We start from the raw sequence: 25,073 nt of genomic DNA on the forward strand, positions 1-25,073 counted from the left end.
ACTTTCTTCTGCTTGGTTGATTTGGCTACTGAAACTTGTGTTTGCTTCGTGAAGTTCTTGTGTTTTTCATCTCCATCAGGTCATTTATATTCTTCTTGAAGCTGTTTATTCTTGTTAGCATTTCTTCTAACCTGTTTTCAAGGTTCTTAGTTTCTTTGCATTGGGTTAGAACATGTTCTTTTAGCTCAGAGATATTCGTTGTTATCCACCTTCTGAAGCCTGTTTCTGCCAATTCATCAGACTCATTCTCCATCCAGCTTTGTTCCCTTCCTGGTGTGGAGTTGTGATCCCTTGGAGGAGGACAGGAATTCTGGTTTTTGGTGTTTTTATCCTTTTTGCACTGGTTTCTTCCCATCTTTATGGATTTATCTACCTGTGGTCTTTGTCATTGGTGACTTTCAGATGGGGGTCTCCGAGTGGATATCCTTTTTGTTGATGCTGACGTTATTTCTTCCTGTTTTTTAGTTTTTCTTCCAACCACCAGGCACCTCTGCTGTAGGCCTGCTGGAGGTCCACTCCAGACCCTCCTTGCCTGGGGGTCACCCACAGAGGCTGCAGAACAGTAAGGGTTGCTACCAGTTTCTTCTTCTGTTATCCTCATCCCAGAAGTGTATCCACCAGATGTCAGCCTGAGCGCTCCTTTACAAGGTGTCTCTTTGGATACACAGGGTTCAGGGATATACAGCTCCTCAGAGCTGCTTGAGGAGACAGTCTGTACCTTATAGGAGCCCAAGTGCTGAGCTGGGAGCTCTGTTGTTCCATTCAGAGCTTCTGGGCAGGTACGTTTAGTCTGCTGCAGGGGAACTCATAAATGCCTTTTTCCTCAGGTGCTCTGTCCTGGGAAGGTGGGGCTTTATTTATAAGTTCCTGATACGCTGTTGCCTTTTTTCAGAGATGCTCTGCCCAGCAAGGTGGTAGCCTAGTCACAGTCTGCCAGCAGAGGCGTTACTGAGCTGCTGTTATAGCTGTTGTGTGAACTTCCTGTTAGAACTGCCTTGGTAATGGTGGTCTGCCTCAGTAATGGCAGATCGCCTCAGTAATGGCAGACTGCCTCAGTAATGTTGGACTGCCTCAGTAATGGTAGACTGCCTTGGTAGTGGTAGACTGCCTCAGTAATGGCTGACGCCCTTCCCCCTACTGAGCTGGAGTAGCCCTGGTCCTGCTGTGCTTGCTGCGAAACTCTCTATCCAGAGCATTTCAGATTGCTGGTCTTTGTGGGGGGTGGGACCCACTGAGCCAGATCACCTGGATCCCTGTTTCAGCCCCCTTTTTTTCAGTTGAATGGGTGGCTCTGTATCCCAGGCGTTCCAGGTACCTGTTGAAACAGCCACCCGGATTTGTGTGAGTTTTTGTGCAGAGACCAGCAGCGCCAGCTGAAACAGCAGTGCTGGAAACTCGTGGCACTTTTCAGCCTGGGAATCTCCTGGTCTGTGGGCAGTAAAAACTCATTTGGAAATGCTGTGATCACTCACCCTCTGCATTCTTCTCACTGGGAACTGCACTCCAGAGCTGTTCCTATTTGGCCATCTTGGATCTCTCACAAACAGCCTTTCTATTCAGTCCTCTGACAGCTTTATGACAGGTCAATAAAGTTTCCAGCTGACACAATCAGACATGTTCCTTTCTGTTCTATTGAGCTTGATAATTTTTTTTCTTTTTTTATTCTTTAGACACTTTGATGAGAATTTGACAGGGCGCTTGACTCACAAAGAGTTCCGGTCCTGCCTAAGAGGACTCAATTACTACTTGCCTATGGTGGAGGAGGGTGAATCTGAGCCCAAGTTTGAGAAGTTCCTGAATGCCGTGGATCCAGGGAGGTAGGAAGAGGACTAAGGTTCGGACCACAGCAGGGATTGGGGTTTGGAGGAAGAATCACAGAGAGTAAAATGATCCGTAAGACATAAAATTAACTCATCTGAAAATAGAAAGAAATAGGCAACCGTAAGTGAATTAGGCAGCTCTTGGTGCCCTTTCAAGATTAGCTCAGCAGTAAATGGTACTAACTTCAACTTAAGAACTAGCTTTGCAATTTCCCCAATTCATGATTTATGTTCAGTCTATGAATTTCAGCTGCTTTTGAGAATGAGACTAGAGAGAAGAATCTCTTCATGTATGTGAGATTTTAAGGAGACATAAGTGAGTCAGAGACCAACACATGGGGTGGGGTTTGTTGTGTGCTTACGAGAATGTGTTAGAATCATCGAGAGATCAAGCTACTGTTAGGAACTACTTCTTGCTAATACTAAAACCCAAATAAGACCAGAAATTATTTGAGGTACCTAAGGACTGGTGCTGATGGGAAATTTCAAAATTCACTGAGAGTCAGGCTGAATGACCCATGTCGAAACAGAGTCTGGAGCTTAGTAAAGAGCATATATTTGGCTGTAAGAGGGTGATGAAGGGGAGCCAAAATGGAGAGCATAACCCATCTCATCTCAGAAAGCTTAGCTGGAAGAGGCACTTGGCGTATCTGGCTTCCCTCTGTTTCTGAGACACTGAGTACAATTTTAAGGTTGGGTGGGCGGGGTGGGGGAGCTTCCTTCTCTGCCTTGTGAAGGCACAGCTCCTGATTCATTTCTCCCACAGGAAGGGCTATGTCTCACTGGAGGACTATACCTCATTCCTGATTGACAAGGAGTCAGAAAACATCAAGTCCAGCGATGAAATAGAGAATGCTTTCCAAGCGCTGGCGGAGGGCAAGGCATATATTACCAAAGAAGACATGAAGCAGGTCCGATTTTGGTTGCTTCTACTACTATACTGTCATCCTAATCTGAATTTTGGACATCTCAGGCCTGGTGGCCTACTTTGAAAAAACCCACCCACATTTTTTTTTTTTTTTAGATCTTCCCTTGCACAAGTTGTAATTTGCTTTGGTCACCACTTCATTTTGTCTTGACCCAACTCAAAAACGTACTGTGGTTCTTTATTGAATCTGTGAGTCAATTCAAAATCTGCAACTCAGTTTTTAAGACTATTTCTTATCCCTTCTGTTTAATAAAACAACCTTAGGGAATGGAATTCATAGAATAGTCAAAGTGAGTAAGCTCTCTTTTTCAAGAAAAGGCTGAGTTTAAAAGTTAAGTTACTCATTAGAAATTATAAATTTATGAGAAAAAAATTATGTGTAATAGAAACAGGGCTTGCTTTTTCCAGAGACTCTCCATCTCCTGCATTTAGGGCATAATACAGGAAGCCCCAAGGAACCAGCTATTTCAAATCCCTGTAACTGTATTTTTCTCTTTTTATGCTTTCCAGGCCCTTACTCCCGAGCAAGTGTCATTCTGTGCCACACATATGCAGCAATATATGGACCCACGGGGTCGAAGCCATCACTCTGGCTACGACTACGTTGGCTTCACCAACTCCTACTTTGGCAACTAATAAGCAGCTCCTCGTGGATCAAGAAAATCTTAGTGTCATGAGAAATTTACTGGGAGGTGAAGAGTACAGGCAAATGTGGAAGATAAAGATGGCCATGTGTGTGTGTGTGTGTGTGTGTGTGTGTGCGCGTGTGTATTACACTTATTGCAGGATCTTAAATAATCTCAAGGGTGGGTGATAGGTTAATAGAGTTGGAGGAGTGGAAGCTATTTTATATGCAACGAGTCACTGCTGAGGGGCGTCAAGGTTTCTATTTTTATTTGTTCTGTTTTGCATATCATTATTTTTTGTTTTATTCTGATTATAGAATAAAGTACTTCTTTCTAAAAATATTTTTGGGGAAAAGTTAAGTAAAATGTTGAACTTCTGTATTTCTGGGAAATGTACTCATATAAGGGTGGGCAGCTAATTGTACCGTAAAGAAAGGCCATGGTAGAGTAGATAAATAAAATCCAAGGCAATTTGCAAATTATTTTTTAAACTTTGGAATATATTCAAATTTAAATTTGAAAATGAAGGTATTTGATATCCCGGGGAACATCAGTATTTTAGTTTGCACAATGAAACAACACACAGATCCGCATAACACCTGCTTTATTTTTAACTTATTTTTTCCATACTTCAAAATTATAGTATATGTTGTTATTCTCAGAATGACAAAATTCCAGCAAAGCAGGGTTTTCTAGTGTCCTCCAGGCTCCTGCATTTTCTCTTAAGTTTTAATGTAATAAAAATAATACTTCCATATCCTATTAAAGTAATAGTTAATATAATTATTTTTAAAATTAATTTAAAGAATTAATTTAAAAAGGAAGAGATAATGCTATCTTCAGAAACTTTCAGGCCAGATTTACTCTGAACAGATTTACATGCTGACATTCTGAATTGATTTATAAACGGTAATGGTGTCATTTGCTGGTGAGAAATCTTAGATCATTTACTTGCTGTTATAAAACTCCTAGCATTCTGCACAAATAATTCCCACTCACCAATTCATTAATGTTGCCACTTGATTACCATCTTAAGTACCAGTCCCTTCCTCCGCATGGAAATTAATCTGTCCAGGGTAAATGCTGTCACAGGAGCCTTTTAAAAAATTGGTTAAAGATAAAAAGTTATCACTAATGCTAACAACATACAGGTGTTTTAGTGATTCTTTTCTTAAATAGTCAAATATTACAGAATGTAACAAGCAGAAAGTATTTTCAAAATTAATGTTCAGAAATGTCTAAATTGTCTTATTATGAGTTACCAAAAATAGCACAGTTAGAAAAGTTATAGGCCATCAAAAATTAGTATTGTTTAATATCACCCTTACCACATATGGATAGTCTAAAACTATTTGTGCTGAAAATAATCATAAGCAAAGGCAGATGTGGTTTCATTCCCTCAATGCTAAGCCTGCCAAAATTTTTCAAAGCCTAAATAGTATTATTAGTCATTTAGTGGGTCAAATCATGCTCTTAAAGACAAAGAATAATTAGCTTCACCCTAAAAAAGACATTGGTTAATATAAAGGCTAGAAAACCAAAATAAAAATAACATCAGATGAAACTGTCATAACTGTATATAGCTTTTTCCGAAATCAGATCTGTCCACCTATGCACTCAAGTAAAAAGTAGTAATAATATTGCAATCTGCATAAATAATTTAACAGGGGTTTTAAATGTTTGACATATAATATTATAATTAGAATTTGCATCAAATTTCCCTCTTCCTCTCAGAGTTAAGTGCCTCCTAATTCTTATCTTTTCTTGACCTTCTACCAACTTTAAACTGAAATCCTTGCCCTATCTTTCTAATTATCTTCTTAGTTAGTCAGGATTAGATTTAAAACCTAACAAGTCTGACTGCAGAGTTTCTGGTATTAATTGGCTCTTTCAAAGGACCAGGAGTTGGGCATATGTGGTCATGTTCATACCAGAAGGACCTTTGTTTTACTGTTCATGTGTACCTGAAATAAGACTTTGCCCTTTTTAAGCACATAGTCACATACTTAATCAAGGGAGAAAATTTGATTCACCAAACAAGATTTTGAAGACTATGTTGTCCCTATCCCAGATCAATTATTTCAAGGTCTGTAGAGATAGATCCCAGAAACACCTGTTTGGAAAAAATCCCTTGAACTGATTTTATACCCTTCCATACTTAAGACTACTACGTGTGGAAGTTAGACCTTTAAGTATCGCTTAGCAATTCTTGAAACATCTTTACCAACCATTGGTCAGTGTGCGTTTATCCAATGTTATGCTGAGTGGACTGAATGAATTGGTGAAATGAATTTGCTCACGTGGCCTCAGTGCAATGAAGGATTACTTTTCCCTATAGTGAAAAGACCCCTAGAGCAGATGGTCTTTCTCCCCTGATGAGGCCCTTTTGGCTGCCTGGCTAATTCACCTACTTCTCTTTGTCCTGGTTCTCCTCTCTGAGATCTAGCTTCCTTCCTCTCAAATTTCTTTTTCATCAAATTTCTATTAGAGGATGTGTTTCTTTCCTGAGACAATGGAAAAATGTGGATTTCTACCTGAAAAACACCTTCTCAACCTAAATTCTTCCCTTGTCTCTCAAGCCATGCCTCACTTCTATCCCACTGCCAAACCCTGTGAATCCTACCTTCTCAAAATCTTATGTTTGTGGTTTCCTTCTGTCTCTGGTGTGACTAACCATATTCAAGCCTTTCTGCCTTTCTTTAAGCTGATAGCAGTGGGTTTCTTGCTGATCTCCTTGCCTCTGGTTTCTCTCTGCTGAAATCTATTATCCCCTCTGCTGCTGGATTAATCTTCCTAAATCCCTTCCCAGATGCCACTCTCTGCTCACAAAAGGACCATGTCTGAAGCAAGATATTCAAATTCTTTCAACAAGTAAGTCTTGACTCAAACTAACTTCTCTGCATTATTCGTGAGGCATTTCCAGCCCCTCTGAACAACTCACCCACTCTAAAACAGGCCTGTATTGTCTTACCATCAAGCCTTTGGCTGTTATGTTCTCTCTTCTGAGAATGTACTTTCTCTCCAGTCAGTGCATTCAAAGCTCACTCATCCTTTAGGAACAAGTTCAAGTACTCTTTAAAACATGAAGTCTTCTCTGATCCTCCACCTAGATTCTCCCTAAACTAGAAGCCAATACCTTTTTCCTTCACACATTTTAGTAACAGCAACTGGAACTTACTAGAAGATCGCTATGATCCAAGGGTTGTGCTAAGTTCTTTGTATTCATGATCCTGTTTAGCCACCAACACAAAACTGAAGTTACAACCATTTACAGATAAGAACTTTGAAGCTGAAAAATGATAAAGAACTTACGTAGAGTTACACAGCTAGTAAGTTGAAGAGCTTCCATTCAAACCCCTGCCTGACAGTCTTGAGAGTTCACTACACTTTCTCTAATAATGTCTGCCACTATATATAACACACTGTTTGTAGAAAGTAAAATAGGCAGAACAAATAGTTCTGCAATAAATTCAAAAGGACAGTATCTAGTTTAGTGAATGACCTAAATGAGGTGGGTCTCTGACATGCAAGATTCTGAAGCTACCAGAAAGCATTAAAAATTCTCAAAAAAAAAAGGAAATAAATATATTTTCAGAAAGATATGCTACCCTGCTTGGAAAATCAATTAAAACAAAAAGGGTAAAGTAATAGAGATAGTGGGACAACTATATAAAAATATGATTTCATGTCTTTGCTATTGTCAACAGCACAATGACGAACCTATAAGCACATGTACCCCACTGTATATAAAATAAAAGTTGAAATTTTTAAAATATAAAAACATAAAAAGACACCCAGTAGGAGTAAGAATAATCCACCTATTCATTTAACAAAGCATTAACCTAACCTGTCAAGCTGATATTCACCAGGTTTCAAGTCTTGGAAGAACATTACAGGTCAAATAGTCTAATTATGTAATGATTTTAGAAATCTCTACAGTATCCCTGATAGGCTCCTGGCAGCCCTGCCTTGAACTTGACCACTCCAAACTTCCTTTATTTTGTTCAGCTCAATTAATTCTTAATTAACTTAATTAAATTTTTAATTCTCAATGGGTTTCAGTAACTAGGGGTGACATCTAGGAGGCTGAAATTTAAAATTCACATTTGAGACTCATTTTGACTTGCGTGCAGTAAGCAGAGCAGGAAGCGTGGAAGGAAGGGCAGCAGGCAGGATGAGGCTCTTCCAGAGGATTGGCGGTAAAAGAGCTTCGGCCTGAGGCCTTGAATATCTGACACTTTGGCTTGGTTTCTTCGGAAGAAAGTGTCCTATCAGGGTAACCTTCATCCTTTACCCAGCAATCTCCCTCTGAAAACATTCCTCAGAGCTGTCTGTACAGCCCTATTCCTTAGACTATAAACAACAGGGTTGAGGAGAGGGGTCACTACAGTATAGGTCACGGCAATAAGCTGGTCTCTCTCAAGAGAGTAGCTGGCTTTGGGCCGCAAGTACATGAAGGAGGCACAGCCATAGTGAATAATGACCACTGTGAGGTGTGAGGCACAAGTGGAGAAGGCCTTCTTCTGCCCCTCAGCAGAGGGGATCTTCAGTATTGCCACCAAGATGAAGGTGTAGGAGATGGTGATGAAGAAGAAGGAGACCAAGAGGACCAAAAGACTGAGGATGAGGATTCCCAGCTCACTCAGGCCTGTATCCCCACAGGCTAGGCTCAGCACAGGTGGCATGTCACAAAAAAAGTGCTGGATCTCATGGGAGCTGCAGAATGAGAGGTGGAAAATAACCAGTGTCATTGCCAGTCCAAAGAAGTATCCACTCAGGAAGGAGGTGCCAACTAGCTGGGCACAGAGGGTGGGATTCATTCGGCTGGCATAGTACAGTGGGGCACAGATGGCTACATATCTGTCAAAACCCATGGCAGCCAGAAGGAAGCAGTTAGTACAGGCCCATGAGGCGGAGAAGAACATCTGGGCAGCACAGCCCACATAGGAGATAGCCTGGTCCCCCATAGCCAGGCCAGAGAGCATCCTAGGGATGATGCCCAAAGTGTAGCAGGTCTCGGAGAAGGATAGGAAGGAAAGGAAGAGGTACATGGGTGTGTGCAGATGGCTATCCAGCCTGGTGACTATGATAATGAAGACATTGCTGGTCAGGGTGAAGAGATACAGAAAGAGGAACAAGGCAAAGAGCAGGAGTTGTAACTCCCCAAAACTGGAGAAGCCCAGAAAGACAAAATCTCTCCAGGAGGTTACATTGGTCTGCCCCATTCTGAGAGATATCCCTGATAGATTTGTTGATTTTTTTCTGCCTTGCCAGTAGGTGACTAGCTTCTTTAAAAGGTGGGATGATATGGATTCTTTTTTTCTTGTTCCTGTTTGTAACTTAAAAAGGAAGGTCTGATTTAGACTCAAACTTCAAAAAGATATTTGTTGAATTCGATACGAATGTATGGATCCATTCTCACATGACTGTGCATATAGATATACATCGATAAACAACCGCACATATTCATTTGCACATACTTGCACACAAACATATATATGACTACATATATGCAGATGCATGTATGCTTTATAGCATTCACACATAATTATGCATATTTTACACATTTAAAACTACACATACATTTACTATTAATGGCCATATTCACAAATATATCAGGCATGCACATACATTGCAAATATGTATATATTTAGATAGCATGCAAATTCATAGATATACATACCACATATACATTTATATCATCTTTATACATACACTGTCATGTAAGAATACACATATGGACACACCCATATTGCTTGTTAGAACTTGAGAGGGAGGTGGGGAGACTTGATCTTGATGGATTTTGTTTTATAGATCAGGTAAAGACCAAGAGAGGTGAAGTGGCTTTCTTGAAGTCACACAGAACCAGGATTAGAAAGCAGGTATGGTGAGTCTTAATCTATCGTTATTTTCCCCACACAATGATGAACCTCTTTAGAGACTATGGGGCACTCACTAATATGAATATAGAATAAGAAATAGTTTGCTAAACAATAATCACTGTATCTGTACAACCCCTCTTCCAAACCATTTTACCCTTCCAAATTCCTTGGGCAGAGTAGGGCAGGCTCCTTTTACCTGTAAATCTATATTGAACACTGTAGAAAAAGTCAGGGCTCAAGGCAGGTTGTGCAGCAGGTATCGCTCAGCCCAAAAATGAGGTATTGCTGCCTCCAGAAACTCTACTGTAAACCAAAGCTTAACAGATCAGTCAAGGGAGAGTTCTCCACTCACCTGAAGAGGCTCACACTGACCTGAGGAGGCTCAGAGAGCAAGTCCTGCCTTTTAGCTCCCATACACTAGACTGCCTCACAGCAGGCTAGCCCCACAGGAGAAAGACTTGAGATGCATTTTGGAATCTCCTATTCTGAGCAGTGTGATGTCTCCAAATGATACCAAGAAACCTTCTTCCACACCCCTAGCTCCAGGTGGTAAATCATATCTTCTTCCATCCAAACAGCTTCTCTCTTGGAGGATTCTCTAGTCCCAGTGGGTGCTGTCTCAGGAAGCACATCTAATTGTGTTTTTTGTCATTAGTTGGGAATATCCCTTTGGGGAAAGCAGAAAGGGGAATGTGAACAAGAGACTAGGATCATGATTCAAATAATTGGTATGGTATCATGTGCTAAATAGTACATTAATTTTTTTCACAAGATAAATCTTTTAAAACTTACAACAGTGTAGTGAGGTAGTATTAATAGTTACACTTTATAGAAGTGTAACTGAGCCTAATCACATTACAGAACTAAGGATTTATGCTTATAAATTTACACCATAAGATGTATAATTTAAAAATAAGAATTCAGTTGTTCCTCCACTGTTGTCTCAAGAGCTTGATATAACTACTTTGGATATGTGTCTGGCTTGTCATTCTGAAGAAAATCCTGATCTTTTTCAGAGTCAGCTTCTTCCTGTATCCTCATTTGTCTATTCCATTTTTTCTCAGATGCATCATTTTAAAAGCAACTTTATCTTATTTTCATTCTCTTCCTTAGTTTCCACAAAGCTGCAATATCTACACCCAGACATGTAATATATTTTCCACCTTCAGATTGTTTTGAAACCTTAAAATGTCCCAAAAGTTCACCTAGAACTAGGTTAATCTGACTTGTCACTCTTAAAATGCATGTTTCTCTGATATACTAATGGTGTAAATATTTGCACCTTTAACCTACCTCTTCACTCATTCACTGATTCCATAGAAACAACAATGGTAATTGGTAACATGTATTCAACATCAGATATCAACTAATTTCATTATATAAATTTAATAAAATATTTAAGGATTATTATTATTACCATTTTTCTGATAAGAACAGAGGCATGAAAAATATTAAATAACTTACCTAAGATAACATAGCCAATTGGTGATACAGTGGCAAGTATACTCAAGAAGGCTTTCTTTTATTTACCATATTATTCCCAGGACACGCTTTGGGGTTAGGAAGGTCCAAAAGATGAGTTAGACGTTGGCAAAAGATAACAATTGATTTTATAACTATTTTCTTGCAGTGGTGTTTTAGTTATTGGTCTAGGAACTACAGCATGTATTTTTAACGTACTCTACATTGAAGTACATACTTAACATTGAAGTCTTTCCAGTTAAACGTAGAAAATTTGCAATGTCTTAGTCCCAAATATGTAAATCTAACACATTGTCATAATTTTTGAACAGACATATGCTATTATAAGGAAATTAAGATCTCTCTGAGAGAAATGCCCAAAGTAATTATAAGGTGGTATGGTAAGTATATGTTTTGTTTTAAAGGAAACTGACAAACAATTTTCCAAAGTAGTTGTACCATTTTGCATTCTTACCAGCAGTTTATGAGAGATCCTGTCTCCACAGCCTTGTCAGCATGTGGTATTATCACTATTTTTTTAGGGTTTTTTGCTGTTTGCTTACAGTCCAACTTTTATTAGGTTCAAGGGGTACATGTGCAAGTGTTTTACATGAGTAAATTGCATTTCACAGGACACTGATATACAGATAATTTTGTAACCTAGTTAATCAGGATAATAATAGATAATTTTCCAATCGTCACTTTCCTCCCACGTTTGACTCTCAATTGGGCCCTGGTGTCTATTTTTCCCTTCTTTGTGTCTATGTGTATTCAATATTTAGCTCCCACTTACAAATGAGAACATTCAGTATTTGGTTTTCTGTTACTGTGTTAATTTGCTTAGAATAATGGCCTGCAGCTCCATCCACATTGCTACAAAAGACATGATTTCATTCTCCTTTATGGCTGGGTAGTATTCCATGGTATACATGTACCACATTTTCCCTAGCCACTCTACCATTGATGAGCATCTGGGTTGATTCCATGTCTTTTGTATTGTAAAGAGTACGGTAATGAACATACATGTGCTGTGTCTCTATGGTAGAATTATTTATATTTCATTGGGTATATACCCAGTAATAGGATTGCTGGGTCAAATTTCTGCCTCTAGGTCCCTGACAAATCTCCAAACTGCCTTCCACAGCACCTGAACTAATTTACATTCCCGCCAGCAAACTATAAGCATTCCCTTTCCTCTGCAAAGTTGCAAGCCATCTGTTCTGTTTTGATGTTTTAATTCTCTCCATTGAAGAGAGAATTAATAAATATTTGGAGTTTAGAGAAAATATACGTTGTAAAATAACCTTGGTTTATGATGCTTTTTTAAATGAAATGCGATGTTCACTTTTGGATGAGTCAGCTCTCTGTTTTTATGACTGTCATAAACCTAACACTTATTTCCATTAAAAGTAAATATGTGAATTTGTGTTTGAGTTAAAGAAAGTACTACATATGTTAGTTCCTAAAAAAGACATATGTTCTTTGACACAAGTAAACTGTATTATAACTATACCTCAATTGTGTCTTACCTATGAGTTGGTATTCTTTTTGATGCTAAAAGCTTGAAATGAGATGATTGTCAGAGTTAGATCATTTGTATCTGATATTCAGACAATTAAATGATATTAAGCTGGAGCTGTTGGCTAAACTGATAATTCAGTTTTTTGTTAAGGGCTCATGCTTTAATGGAATACTGAAAACACATATCACTCATCAACTGCCAAAATGTTCAATTCTTTGATAAACATGTTTTTCCTATAGGTAAAACGTCACTTTTTCTTGCTAATTTTAAGATATTTTTGGCTTTAGTTTTTTGGAAGTTCGACTATGATGTGTCTTGGTGTGGAATTATTTGGTTTTATCCTGTTTACTATTTGCTCAACGACAACAACAACAAAAAAAACTGGAAAGAAAAAGTAAATGGAAATTTTCTTGGTTCTTAGCATGATGAGGTATTTTCTATTGGAACCTGAGTATTTTAGATATCATGTTATGACTTTGGATCTCATTTAAACCTTCTGTTTTACCTGGCTGCTTCTAACACTGCTCCAACAGGGGAAAGTGGGAGTCCTGACGTTTACTACTAAATTAGGCTAGAAGTCCAGATTCTCCACTCAGCCTCCATTGACTTCAGGAATGGTAAGAACATCCTCCTTACTGCTGGGCTGGGTGGGATTTCCAGCTCGCTACTCTCTTTTGCTTATGCTACATTGATCATTCTGAAGGAGTGCCTCTGTGGGGCTCCCTTAGCCTCCACTGCATCACTGAGGAAGTGGTGAAAATCCTGACTCTGCAGTGTCTTTGATACCACGGGGTGCCTTACTTCTTCTTCCAAGTGAGGATGGAAATTCCAGTTTCCTACATGATCTTCACAGACACCTCTGGGGGAGGTGGGGGGAAGAAGGAGCTTGTTATCAGTCAGCAGAGATAGCAGAGACCCTAGCTTCCTGCTAAGCCTTCTCTGACAGCACCTCCCAGCAAGGACATTGAGGGACCTTGTTACAGCCTCATGAAGGTGGAAGTCTAGACTCCCCACTGGCTTTTTGTAACATAGAGTTATGGTACTTTCTGTGGTATTTAGCTGTAGTTAGCAGTTACTCTTTAGAATGTAGTTAGCATTACTTTTTTTTTCCCATTTATTTATTTTATTGTATTTTAGGTTTTGGGGTACATGTGAAGAACATGCAAAATTGTTGCATAGGAACACACATGGCAGTGTGATTTGCTGCCTTCCTCCCCATCACCTACATCTGGCATTTCTCCCCCTGCTATCCCCCCCCAGCTCCCCACCCCCCACCATCCCTCCCCTATTTCCCCCCAACTGACCCCAGTGTGTAGTGCTCCCCTCCCTGCGTCCATGTGCTCTCATCGTTCAACACCCGCCTATGAGTGAGAACATGCGGTGTTTGATCTTCTGCTCCTCTGTCAGTTTGCTGAGAATGATGGTTTCCAGGTTCATCCATGTCCCCACAAAGGACCCAAACTCATCGTTTTTGATGGCTGCATAATATTCCATGGTGTATATGTGCCACATTTTCCCTATCCAGTCTATCGTCGATGGGCATTTGGGTTGGTTCCAGGTCCTTGCTATTGTAAACAGTGCTGCAATGAACATTCGTGTACACGTGTCCTTATAGTAGAACGATTTGTAATCCTTTGGATATATACCCAGTAATGGGATTGCTGGGTCAAATGGAATTTCTATTTCTATGTCCTTGAGGAATCGCCACACTGTCTTCCACAATGGTTGAACTAATTTACACTCCCACCAACAGTGTAAAAGTGTTCCTACTTCTCCACATCCTCTCCAGCATCTGCTGTCTCCAGATTTTTTAATGTTCGCCATTCTCAAACTCCACAGCTTCTGCACAGCAAAAGAAACAATCATTAGAGTGAATTGGCAACCAACAGATTGGGAAAAAATTTTTGCAGTTTACCCATCTGACAAAGGGCTGATATCCAAAATTTACAAAGAACTAAAGCAGATTTACAAGAAAAAAACTAACAAGCCCATTCAAAAGTGGGCAAAGGATATGAACAGACACTTTACAAAAGAAGACATACGTGAGGCCAACAAACATATGAAAAAATGCTCATCATCACTGGTCTTAAGAGAAATGCAAATCAAAACTACATTGAGATACCATCTCACGCCGGTAAGAATGGCGAACGTTAGCATTACTTTTAATAGGGTGTCCCCTCCTGGTCTTTGGCACTGGAAAGCAGGCTTTTCTTAGGTTTGAAAAACAAACAAACAAAAAAACTATGCTCATTTGTGTATCTGGGTTGCTGACTTTACCACCTCAAAGACTGAGATATATGAGGCAACAAGAAAATTCAGGATACCTACCGCTATATTTTCTTTGGGTCACAAAGACCCTACCTGGAAGTGGAAGTCCTTGCTGTCACATAAGTTTTATCATAAAGTGTTTACTAAATTGAATGAGTGAAATCTATGTCTTTAACCTTTCCAAAGTCAGGTGACTAGAAGAGTACATAAATAGCTAATGCATATCATAGGCTAAAAGAATTTTAGCAACAACAAAAAAGGAATCTATGGACCAAGGTGATTGAAATCAATAGTATTTTCATTTCTCCCAAGCTTCTGAACATAAAACATTAAGCAAAGTGTTTAGAAAAAAGAGCTAAACAATCGTACTTGACAGTCATTTGATAATAACTGAAAAACTTATGATGAATTAGTCAGAAACTGAAAAAAAATTGAATGTTAATGATAAACAGTGAACACCTTTTTTTACAGGTTAAGTAGAGTCCTTGTTACTTGGGGAATGCAGAAAAAGTAACTGATAAAATTATCCTCTAATTATATTATTGAATTTAACTTTTAGTGATAGATCATTAACCTATGAATGTTACATAACTTGGATGGAATTCAAAGAATTGAGTAGCATTACTATTAAAAAATAAATTCATTTAAGTTCCTTTAATGACTTTTTTCCTACTACTGTAAATAAGAGTTTCTAGTGTTTCTATCTGTAAAAATAAAACTGATTCTGATCTGTTTTGTTTTTACAAAAATAAATACTAGCCATGAATATATGAGGTAATTTTAAAGCAGTGTTTTTATTCAGAGATAATTTTACCTTAAAATTTTAACTTTCACACTAACAATCTCTCTTTTATATAACATATAATAAAAACTTATTTACAATCAACCAATAAACATTTTGTTATAGGAAGTATAAGGCAGTCAACCAAAGATGTGTGTGTATATATATATATATATATACACACATATATATATATACATATACATATATATATATATATATTTGTGTGTGTGTGTGTATGTGTGTGTGTGTGTGTGTATTAGAAATGCTCCAAAAGAAAAATATGTTTTTGATGGAAGATGTAAAATAGAAAATTACTGTTGCATTTAAATTCTGTTGAATACATTTTTTAAATGAGCTAACAGGAATATTTTAAAATAGTAATATGCATAATATTTAGGTATTTATCTCCATATATGAATATTTAGCAGTCCCCAATATAAAGGGAACTTCCCAAGCAGATCTGAAATAACTTGAGCTATTACTTATTATATTTTTCATTTCTGTAATTCCCATTTTGTTATTGCTTTTGTACTTTTTATTTTTTATATGTTTCAAGGAAATTTGCAATTGCTTATTGAATCAATTTTATGGAGGCTACTTTAAAATCATTTTCAGTTCTACCCTCTGGTTCACTTGGTACTGGCATCAGTTGGTTGTCTTTTCTCACTTAATTGATATTTTCTTGGTTCTTGGTATCAAGGGTGATTTTCAATTGTATCTTGGCATGTTTCATATTAGTTAAGGTCTCCATAGTTAGGCTTAGTGAGTAGGTTTCTGGCAACCATCCTGGACCTTGTTGACGTAGAGTCTGGGGCCAAAGAGCTCACCACCTATCAAATCAACACTGGACCAAGAGACAAACTGAGCTTCCCAGGTTCTTCTGGCAATGATCATCCTGCTGCTGTCAGGTTGTGTGAGGCAGAGGATGGATTACTCTTCTAGGCTCTGCTGGCCATGTCACTATGGGCAGATGAGGTCTTAATGGCTGGTGAGAGATAGGGATTGAATTAGGATTCAAACTTCCTTAGTATTGCAGCTATGAACAGATTAGAGTTCTCATTGCCATTGGCGATGAGTCTCCCTATTAAGTCTCTGTTTGGCTTTCTTTTCCTTTTCCCTTGACCAAAGACAATGAATTTTACTTTTCCTTTCTTCGTTTTTGTCTATGACTGTTGACAGTTCAAGGTTTTCCACATCCCAATCTGGGATCTATGGGAGGTAAAATAAATCCTAGGGAGCTTACCATGGTGGTGTTCTCCAAGTCCTGTGGTCAGTCCACCTTCTCTTTCTTTTTTACCTTTCAGAGTCATTTTATGATGATCTATTTAATTCTTTCCAGGTTATTTGGTTGTATTTAGAGAAGAAAGGTGGAAAAGTAGTGAATATTTTTCACTATTCACTATTCACTATATGCCTAGGAACCTGAATAGACTGAACTTTTTAAGAGATTGACAAATTATTTTTCAAAATTCGAGACTATTTTATTACTTACACATCTCTAAGAATAGTGTATGAGTTACAGTTCTTTCAAATCCTCACCAACACTGGTATGGTCAATATATTTTTCTTAATTTTAAGTATTTGAACACTTACATAGTAGAATCATATTGTTTTTAATTTTTGTTTTCTAATAAATGATACAGGTGAATATCTTTTCAGATACTTATTTTCCATCTAATGATGTATTTGTACTGAACTGCCACAAGATAGTACAACCTATAGTACAACAGAAACTCAGATTTCACTCTATTTTATTTATTTGTTTGTTTATTATTTTATTTATTTTTAGAGATGGGATCTCACTATGTTGTCCAGGCTTGTCTAAACTCCTGCCCTAAGGCAATGCTCCCCCTCCCCCAGCCTCCTGAGTCAATGGGATTACAGCCATGAGCAAGCACCACTGACTTGTGCTTATTTTTAGAAGTCTTTCCAACACCCCTACTCTATACCTCTTTCTGACAACCTGGTCCAGTTGTTTTTAATCTTACCTCATCTAATCATTGTTGTAGTTCTCAGCTTACTACAGTGCTGCTTCCTACAATTCACTTTTCATGGACATGACCTTCTTTCCTCCAAAGAAGTATAAACCCCTTGTAAGAAGATATCGTTTCTTGTATTTTTCTGAGTTCTCCTTCAATGCTTGGAGCAGTTTTTAATACACTGTAGGTCTTTCTTAACTACCCAGAAAGGGAGTCAGTGATTAAAGGGAAATAATGAGTATATTTGTGGTGAGTGGTGTCAGTGAAATCCAGAGCTATGCAGTAAAGATAGCAAAATATACTTTGTTCAGGAACTATTACAATAGAGAGAAACAGGCCTCCATTTAATACCGGACTCAATTTTGAATACAGCATGGAAACGTGGAGATCCATGGCCAAAGGATGAATAGGAGTCCACAGCAGGAATAAAAGGGAATTCTCACTGAACTAATCTAACGGGACTCTTGCTGAAGACAGGCCAGGATGATTAGCTAATACCCAAAGGATGGTAGAAGATGAGGAATTTGATTAGATATTGAGGGTGAGTGAATATCAAGGATAGGGCATTCTCTCCAAACTCACTTAGCAAGGTCCTTGCTACAATTAGGTAGTACAGACTCAACAACGATGGACACTGAACCCTGAATTTAAAGTCCAGTGGAGAAGAGAGCTTAGAGGAGTGTGCCTAAAGTTTGATCTAGGAGAGAATTTTTGTCAGTGAGAGAGTGAATTGAATAAGCAGTTAGGGTTGCAAATTTTATTCACCCTCTCTGCCAAAACAAAACTTATAAAGTAGCAGAAAGCATTGTTTATGGGCAGGATATAAACTCTGCAAGTTTAAAATCTCAAGAGACTCCCAGAAGAGTTTTACAAATTACATGTTACACAAAGCATTGTAACTAATGAGAGCAAATTACAAAGTTGGGTGAGGAAGTTATCTTAAGCCTCTGATGAAAGAGAGAGGAATCCCTTAGGATCTCCTAACCAAAACCAAACCTCTAGAGCTGAGGAATCTCCAGCACTTATAATAATCAAACAATACCTCTAAATCAGTAGAAAAGAAGGCTCCAAACCATTGTAATTTAGTGGGCAGTGGGGGCTGATCACATCAAGTATGGACTAACTTCATAATTCATGTCACAAAACTCGAAAGCCATAGAATATGAAAGTTTGCATAAACTTGGGACCCTTTTTCTTACTTCCCATCTGGGGAAACTCAAAACCAGAAGATGCAGCAGCTTTCCCAATGTCACTAAGCTAGCAGTGATAAAAGTAAGAATCCAGACTCTCATACTAAATCAATGTTTAGAGTTTTTCAGACTAAATCAATCCCTGTCTCTTTTGAGTGGTGAACAAAGTATGCTTCCAGCAATGTTGTGAAGATTTTCTTTCAGAGGAACATAATCGTGACAGTGAATTCACTTTGGAGCCTGATAAAATACACAAGGTAGGAAACTATTCTAGATGGTTTTATTCTCTTCTCCTCGTATCTAATTGTCACTACAAAAAGAAAGGATCGTTGGGATAAAATTATATACCTTTTCCATATTACCATTTCTCTTTAGGAAGTGTGTATATATATAAATATTTTGGTCAGTGGATTAATATCCCAAATTAAATTTAACAAAGATGGATTTAGGGACAACTTCAGAGATAGGTGAGGTAGGGTGGGACGTAATACCCTCACAACACACACACACACACACACACACACACACAATCATGCACACATTTAGAATATACCCCAAGTAGAGATTCTGACATTTATACTCTACTGCTGATGATTCACCAAGGAAATATTTAGCACACAGTCAAGTAAGGACTAGATAAGAAAAGATCTATCTTAGGATTTGTATTGCTGATTATTTGCGTTTTCAAAATGCTTATGAATTTAATGGTGACTTTAAAAACAGAACCTTCCCCAACCCCCTCACCGTCCCCCAGTTTCTGCCTCAACTCCCAGAGCTGTGTTGGGAGAGGTAGAACGTGTAAAATCAGACTTCTTTTTCTGGTAGTATGTTAGAAAAAGCTTGAGTTTTGTACCGAGGACATCAAGCACTGAAACAACTTATTGTTTTGCTAATATATTGCACATTTTCTCTTTGCTCTACTTAATCCTTTAGTTCTAGAATACACATAATTGCCTTTCTTACAGAGTTACTGTGAAGGGTCAAGAGTGCTTGGGAGCCTTGCTGTGTGAAGTGCTCTACTGATGGGAGGAATTTTCCACAGTGCCTTAGGGATAAGCTTCTGAAATCATTGAAAATGCAGCAGAATGCTTATCATAGAGAAAAGTGAAACAATCATCTGGAAGTAGATTTAGAAACTAAAGAAACTCATGCTGACTTGATAAGCATTGATAAATGAAAGGAACATACAATTCAAGTCAAAACTGTTTGCTTCTAGTCACAAATAGGCCACATCTGAGACTTAATTTTATTTCTAGAATAAGTAATCATACTTGTCCTACCCATTTCACAGCTGTCCCATGCACTTTATGCTGTGAAGAGTAAAATCAATAAATATTTGAAAGAATTTGGAAAAATATAAACCCTGTAAATGCTAGTTATTAAATATATTGACATATGGAGCAGGAAAAAATAGTAGTTCAATATACTACAGGGCTGAAACAATGTATTAAATATAAGGACAAAAAACATGTTATAGAAATCAGAGAAGTATGAGATTAAATCAGATGTAGCATTATTGGAAAATTTATACAATTAGTAAATGCACTTACTTTCTTTGAAGGCTGAGCTTGGAATTAACAAAATAGACACAATCTTTTTTTTTTCCTTTTTTAGACGGAGTTTCGCTCTTGTTACCCAGGCTGGAGTGCAATGGCGCGATCTCGGCTCACCGCAACCTCCGCCTCCTGGGTTCAAGCAATTCTCCTGCCTTAGCCTCCCGAGTAGCTGGGACTACAGGCATGCGCCACCATGCCCAGCTAATTTTTGTATTTTCAGTAGAGACGGGGTTTCACCATGTTGACCAGGATGGTCTCGATCTCTTGACCTCGTGATCCATCCTCCTTGGCCTTCCAAAGTGCTGGGATTATAGGCGTGAGCCACCGCGCCCGGCCTGAGCAAAATAGACACAATCTCAATTGACACCTGCACTATGCTTGTACAGTCTGTTTATCAAAACCATTTACAGATTCTAATTAATTACTGTCAATCCTAAGGATCCTAGGGTGCCCTATCTTTCTTCTTTCCCTCTTCTCAAAATAGAAAGAATGAAACATGTTTTTTACTTTCCTTTAAAATTCTAGGACCTAAATATATTCTCCAAGAAGGGGTAATGACTTTGGGCTTCTCCAACAATTGCAAGTCATTGTCCAAGTTTTGTCCTAAAATTATTTGGAAATCAATTCTCAACATTTGCATAGTAAATATTTATAGACCACACATTGTGTGGAAGTTTCTATGTTGGACCCTGACTCTGTCTATTAGCCACTTAAAAGTTTTCTCAGTGTTCAGAAGCTCATCCAAATCAGGCTCTCCTAATGTATCTGAATCTCTTTCATCTGAGCATTAACCAGAGTGCTTCTTCCCACATTATATCACCTGCCTAAAAAAAAAATCCTTTAAAAATTGGCCAGAGCAAGCCTTCTTGTCATATACTAAGCCGTCACTAATTAGTTTTTGAATAAAGAAAATAAATGAGTGACTGGAAAATGGGAAAAACATATTACCTACATATACATGGTTTTGCTAAACTGCATGAAAAAGCAGTTGGTAATTATAATTCTGATGATTTGTCTTAGTCATCACAATTTTCATCTGATGATATCAAAAGATAATGGAGTTGAATGTTTGTTGTTGTTTCTTTCAGATTTCAGACATTCAAACAATGAAGAGCAACCAGACAATCCTGAAGGAATTCATTCTTATTGGCTTTTCTGTGTACCCACATGTACAGACATTTCTTTTTGTGGTCTTCTTTTGTCTCTACCTTCTCACCCTTGCAGGTAATCTGACCATCATGGGTCTAACTTGGGTGGACAGGTACCTCCACACCCCTATGTATCTCTTCCTTAGTGCACTGTCCTTCTCTGAGACCTGCTACACACTGACTATCATCCCCAAGATGCTGGAAGATCTACTGGCCAAGGACAGAAGCATTTCAGTCATAGGTTGTAGCTTACAGATGTGTTTCTTCTTGGGTCTTGGTGGCACAAACTGTATCATCCTCACTTTGATGGGATATGACCGTTTCCTGGCCATCTGTAACCCTCTAAGATATCCACTGCTTATGACCAACATTGTATGTGGCAAACTTGTGGCCTCTGCTTGCACTGGAGGCTTTTTTGTCTCTCTTACAGAGACTGCACTGATATTCAGGAACTCTTTCTGCAGACCCAGCCTTGTCAAACACTTCTTCTGCCATATGCGGGCAGTTGTTAGGCTGTCCTGCATAGACAGTAACCTCACGGAATTCATTGTAACACTGATCTCAGTGTCCGGCTTGCTGGGTACCTTCCTGCTCATTATCCTGACTTATGTCTTCATTATTTCCACTGTCCTCAGGATCCCTTCCACTGAGGGCAAGCAGAAGGCTTTCTCCACCTGTGCCTCCCACCTCACAGTGGTTATCATCCACTTTGGTTTTGCATCTATCGTTTATTTGAAGCCAGAAGCCTCAGGAGGAGATGACACACTCATAGCAGTCCCTTATACTGTCATTACCCCCTTCCTCAGCCCCATCATATTCAGCCTGAGGAATAAGGACATGAAAAATGCTTTCAGAAGAATGATGGGAAACACAGTTGCCTTGAAAAAATAATCTTAGGTTGTTGCTGCTTGTTTGAAGCATGGCTCAGTGTCCCCAGAATTCAGTGAGGGCATTTATCCTATGACACCTGGGGAAGCCTAAACCACTTGCCTTGTTCCAGAGGTTGGGTTATAAGCAGCAAGTAACTGAGACTGGGAACTAAGTCATCACAGGCAGCTAGCTTGTTAAGAGAAGTTGTCCAACCCTCTGCTATCCAGTATCAGAAGAAGAATGCCCCTGCAGGTATAGGATTCTAATAATCAACTTCCATGTGTCCTGAATATTCATTAATTGGGTAAAGAGTGTGGAAGGAAAAAAAAAAGCATATAAAACCACTGCATTGAGAGATGTTTTAAAATATCTAAAGTTGTCAACCATGCCTGGTGGCTCATACTTGTAATTCCAGCACTTTGGGAGGACGAGATGGGAGGATCACTTGAGGCCAGGAGTTTGAGACCAGTCTGGCCAACATGGTAAAACCTTGTCTCTACCAAAAATACAAAAGTTAACCAGGCATGGTGGTGGGCGCCTGTAGTCCCAGCTACTCGGGAGGCTGAGGCAGGAGAATCACCTGAACCCAGGAGGCAGAGGTTACAGTGAATGGAGACCGTGCCATTTCACTCCAGCCTGGGTGACAAAAGCAAAACTCAATTTCAAATAATAATAATAATAAAAGTTAAGGAATTTTTAGGCAAAACTATGAAGCACTGATATGTACCTTCCATAAGACAAATGATTTCTGACAAGATATATAAGCGTATTGATGTAATTTTGAGTTCTGTTACTTATGGGAATGCTATTAAATAAATGAAATAATGGATAAACTTATTATGCACATTAACTGATTAAGTTTACCCCTGACGATGACTCTCTTTCTTTGGGATTATTTTCATGACGCATGTACAGACAAAAATCTCTGCTATCTTCAATCTGCAGCCATTACTTAGTGGCAAGAATCTTCTTTTACTTTGGTTCCACTCCTGACAATTGGTTGTTTAATCTAGGGAAGCTAAACATCTCAAAAATAAATACTATTTACTCCCTTATGGTGGATGCAGAGGATATTACGTCAAGTCTAGACTCAAGATCCTGAACCTAAATTTGGACCAATTAGCCTGCTTGTGCCTGATATAGTGACTGTGGTGGGGATTGCTAGTTGCCAGAAATAAGTAACTAAATGGAAGCTGAAAATACCTAAAGACTCATGCACATATGGGCACTTGCTTTATGACAAATAAAGCATTGCAGAACAGTGAGAAAATGATAGACATTCAATATAACTGGTACTAGGAAAATAGCATATCCATATGGGAAAAACAAAATCTGGAAAAAATACTCAATTTCTAAAAATCAAAAACTAAATTTGAAAAATGAAACTGTAAAACTTTTAAACATAAGAAGATATTTTCACTAACTTGGGATAGAAAATACTGTTTAAACTGTGTGTAAAATTTTTAACTAAAAGGAAAAAGGCTGATTAAATCAAAATTGGGACATTTTATTCATCAAAAAGACATTATTGACAGAGTGGAAAAGAAAGCCAAATAATATAGCTATAAAGACATTTCAGAGAGTGATAAGTATGAAATTTAGAATGATGATTCCTTTTAGAAGGAGCCTGTGATGAGCAGGACAGGAGGCACATGGCAACAGCTCCTGATGGGCTTTTCCTTGGTCTGGGTAGTAATTGCAAGGGGTTTTGCCCATGAGAGATTAAATAAGCTATGTATTTGTTTAGATAATTTTCTGTGTTTACACTTTATTTTATAAGGTAAGGATTAAACAAAGCAATGCACGGAAAGAGAAAAAAGTCTGTAACATGTAACTGGCAAAGGCCCTCATTTGGTGTATACGGTCATCTGTCACTTAACAATGAGAGTGTATTCTGAGTAATATGTAATTTTGTGATTTTGTCATTGTGTAAACATCACAGAATGTACTTACACAAACCTACTCCGCAGGTAGACTGTATGATATAGCCTAATGCTCCTAGGTTACAAACATGTACAGTATGTTACTGTACCGAATACTGCAGGCAATTCTAACACAATGGTGTTTATGTATCTAAACACATCTAAGCATAGAAAAGGCACAGTAGAAATATGGTATTATAATCTGTGGAACCACCATGGTCTGTGTGGTCTGTCACTGACCAAAACATCATTGTGTAGTTTATGACTGTATAAATAATTTCTAGAAGAAATAAAATTCTCAATAAAAAGACAAAGGAAAAATTTCTAAGAGATGCAAATAGATCCTTTATAAAAGAGAATATTCAGCTGTTCAATAAATACCTTAAAACGTGCTTGATCTCATTAGTAAGCATGAAAATGAACATTAAAACCCCAGTGAAGTACTATCACAAACTCACTTGAATGGTTAAGATTAAAAGGCTGGATTAACGAGTGTGAAAAAAGAAACATAAAGCAACAAGAACTCTTCAGTGCTCTTAATAAGAGTGTATAATTGTTCAGTCATTTTAGAAAACGGCCTGGTATTATAAACTTATTTTGGAGATACTCGTAACCTGTGGTTAAACTTTCCTACTCTTAGGTGTATGCCCTAAAGAATAGTATGCACATGTGTATCCTAAGACATACATAGATGTCCTTAAACACAGTATTTGCAAAATGGCAAAAGCTGAAAATTATTCAGCTAATTTACTACAGAATGGATAGAAAAATTATGGCATATTCATGTATGCCATAATTATTTCTTAGTGGCAGTAATAAAAATGAATAAACTATAGCTATATACTTCAGCATGCATGTGAAACTCTTTTTTTCCTTTTTATATCGTATCTTTCTTCTATAATCTAATATATATAATTCAAGACTTTGTCTCTGACCCAATTTCTCATTAGGGTTTTCTAAATTTTTATACCAAGAAATTTCTTTAATGGGAAGAAATGAAAATATTTTCTAGCGTCAATAAGCAATATAGTAAGACATTAATGAAGAAACAAAATAAGAGGTAAATTCTGTTCTGCATCTAAATGTAGAGTGCTTTTTTTGTGGAAAAAATGTCCAT

General features: G+C 38.1%; 3 protein-coding genes across 3 annotated transcripts in view; 2 read left to right on the forward strand and 1 right to left on the reverse strand.

Moving 5' to 3' along the window:
• Positions 1-5,492, forward strand: part of SPTA1 (spectrin alpha, erythrocytic 1) — a 96,942-nt gene extending 91,450 nt beyond the window's left edge. The window contains exons 50-52 of the mRNA XM_017503691.2: positions 1,671-1,817; positions 2,587-2,731; positions 3,259-5,492. Of these exons, the coding sequence (XP_017359180.2) occupies positions 1,671-1,817; positions 2,587-2,731; positions 3,259-3,384 (418 nt within the window). The 3' untranslated portion in view covers positions 3,385-5,492. The remainder of the gene's footprint in view (positions 1-1,670; positions 1,818-2,586; positions 2,732-3,258) is intronic.
• Positions 5,493-7,657: 2,165 nt separating this feature from the next.
• On the reverse strand, positions 7,658-8,599 carry LOC108286089 (olfactory receptor 10Z1). The gene has a single exon (XM_037729659.1). The coding sequence runs from the start codon at positions 8,597-8,599 to the stop codon at positions 7,658-7,660; it is 942 nt and encodes a 313-aa protein (XP_037585587.1).
• A 12,472-nt stretch (positions 8,600-21,071) lies between these two features.
• On the forward strand, positions 21,072-22,410 carry LOC108286083 (olfactory receptor 10X1). The gene has a single exon (XM_017503693.2). The coding sequence runs from the start codon at positions 21,072-21,074 to the stop codon at positions 22,053-22,055; it is 984 nt and encodes a 327-aa protein (XP_017359182.1). The 3' UTR covers positions 22,056-22,410.
• Positions 22,411-25,073: the final 2,663 nt, after the last annotated feature.

This window comes from Cebus imitator, unplaced genomic scaffold (genome assembly GCF_001604975.1).
Source record: "Cebus imitator isolate Cc_AM_T3 unplaced genomic scaffold, Cebus_imitator-1.0 Scaffold313, whole genome shotgun sequence".
Classification (NCBI taxonomy): Eukaryota; Metazoa; Chordata; class Mammalia; order Primates; family Cebidae; genus Cebus; species Cebus imitator.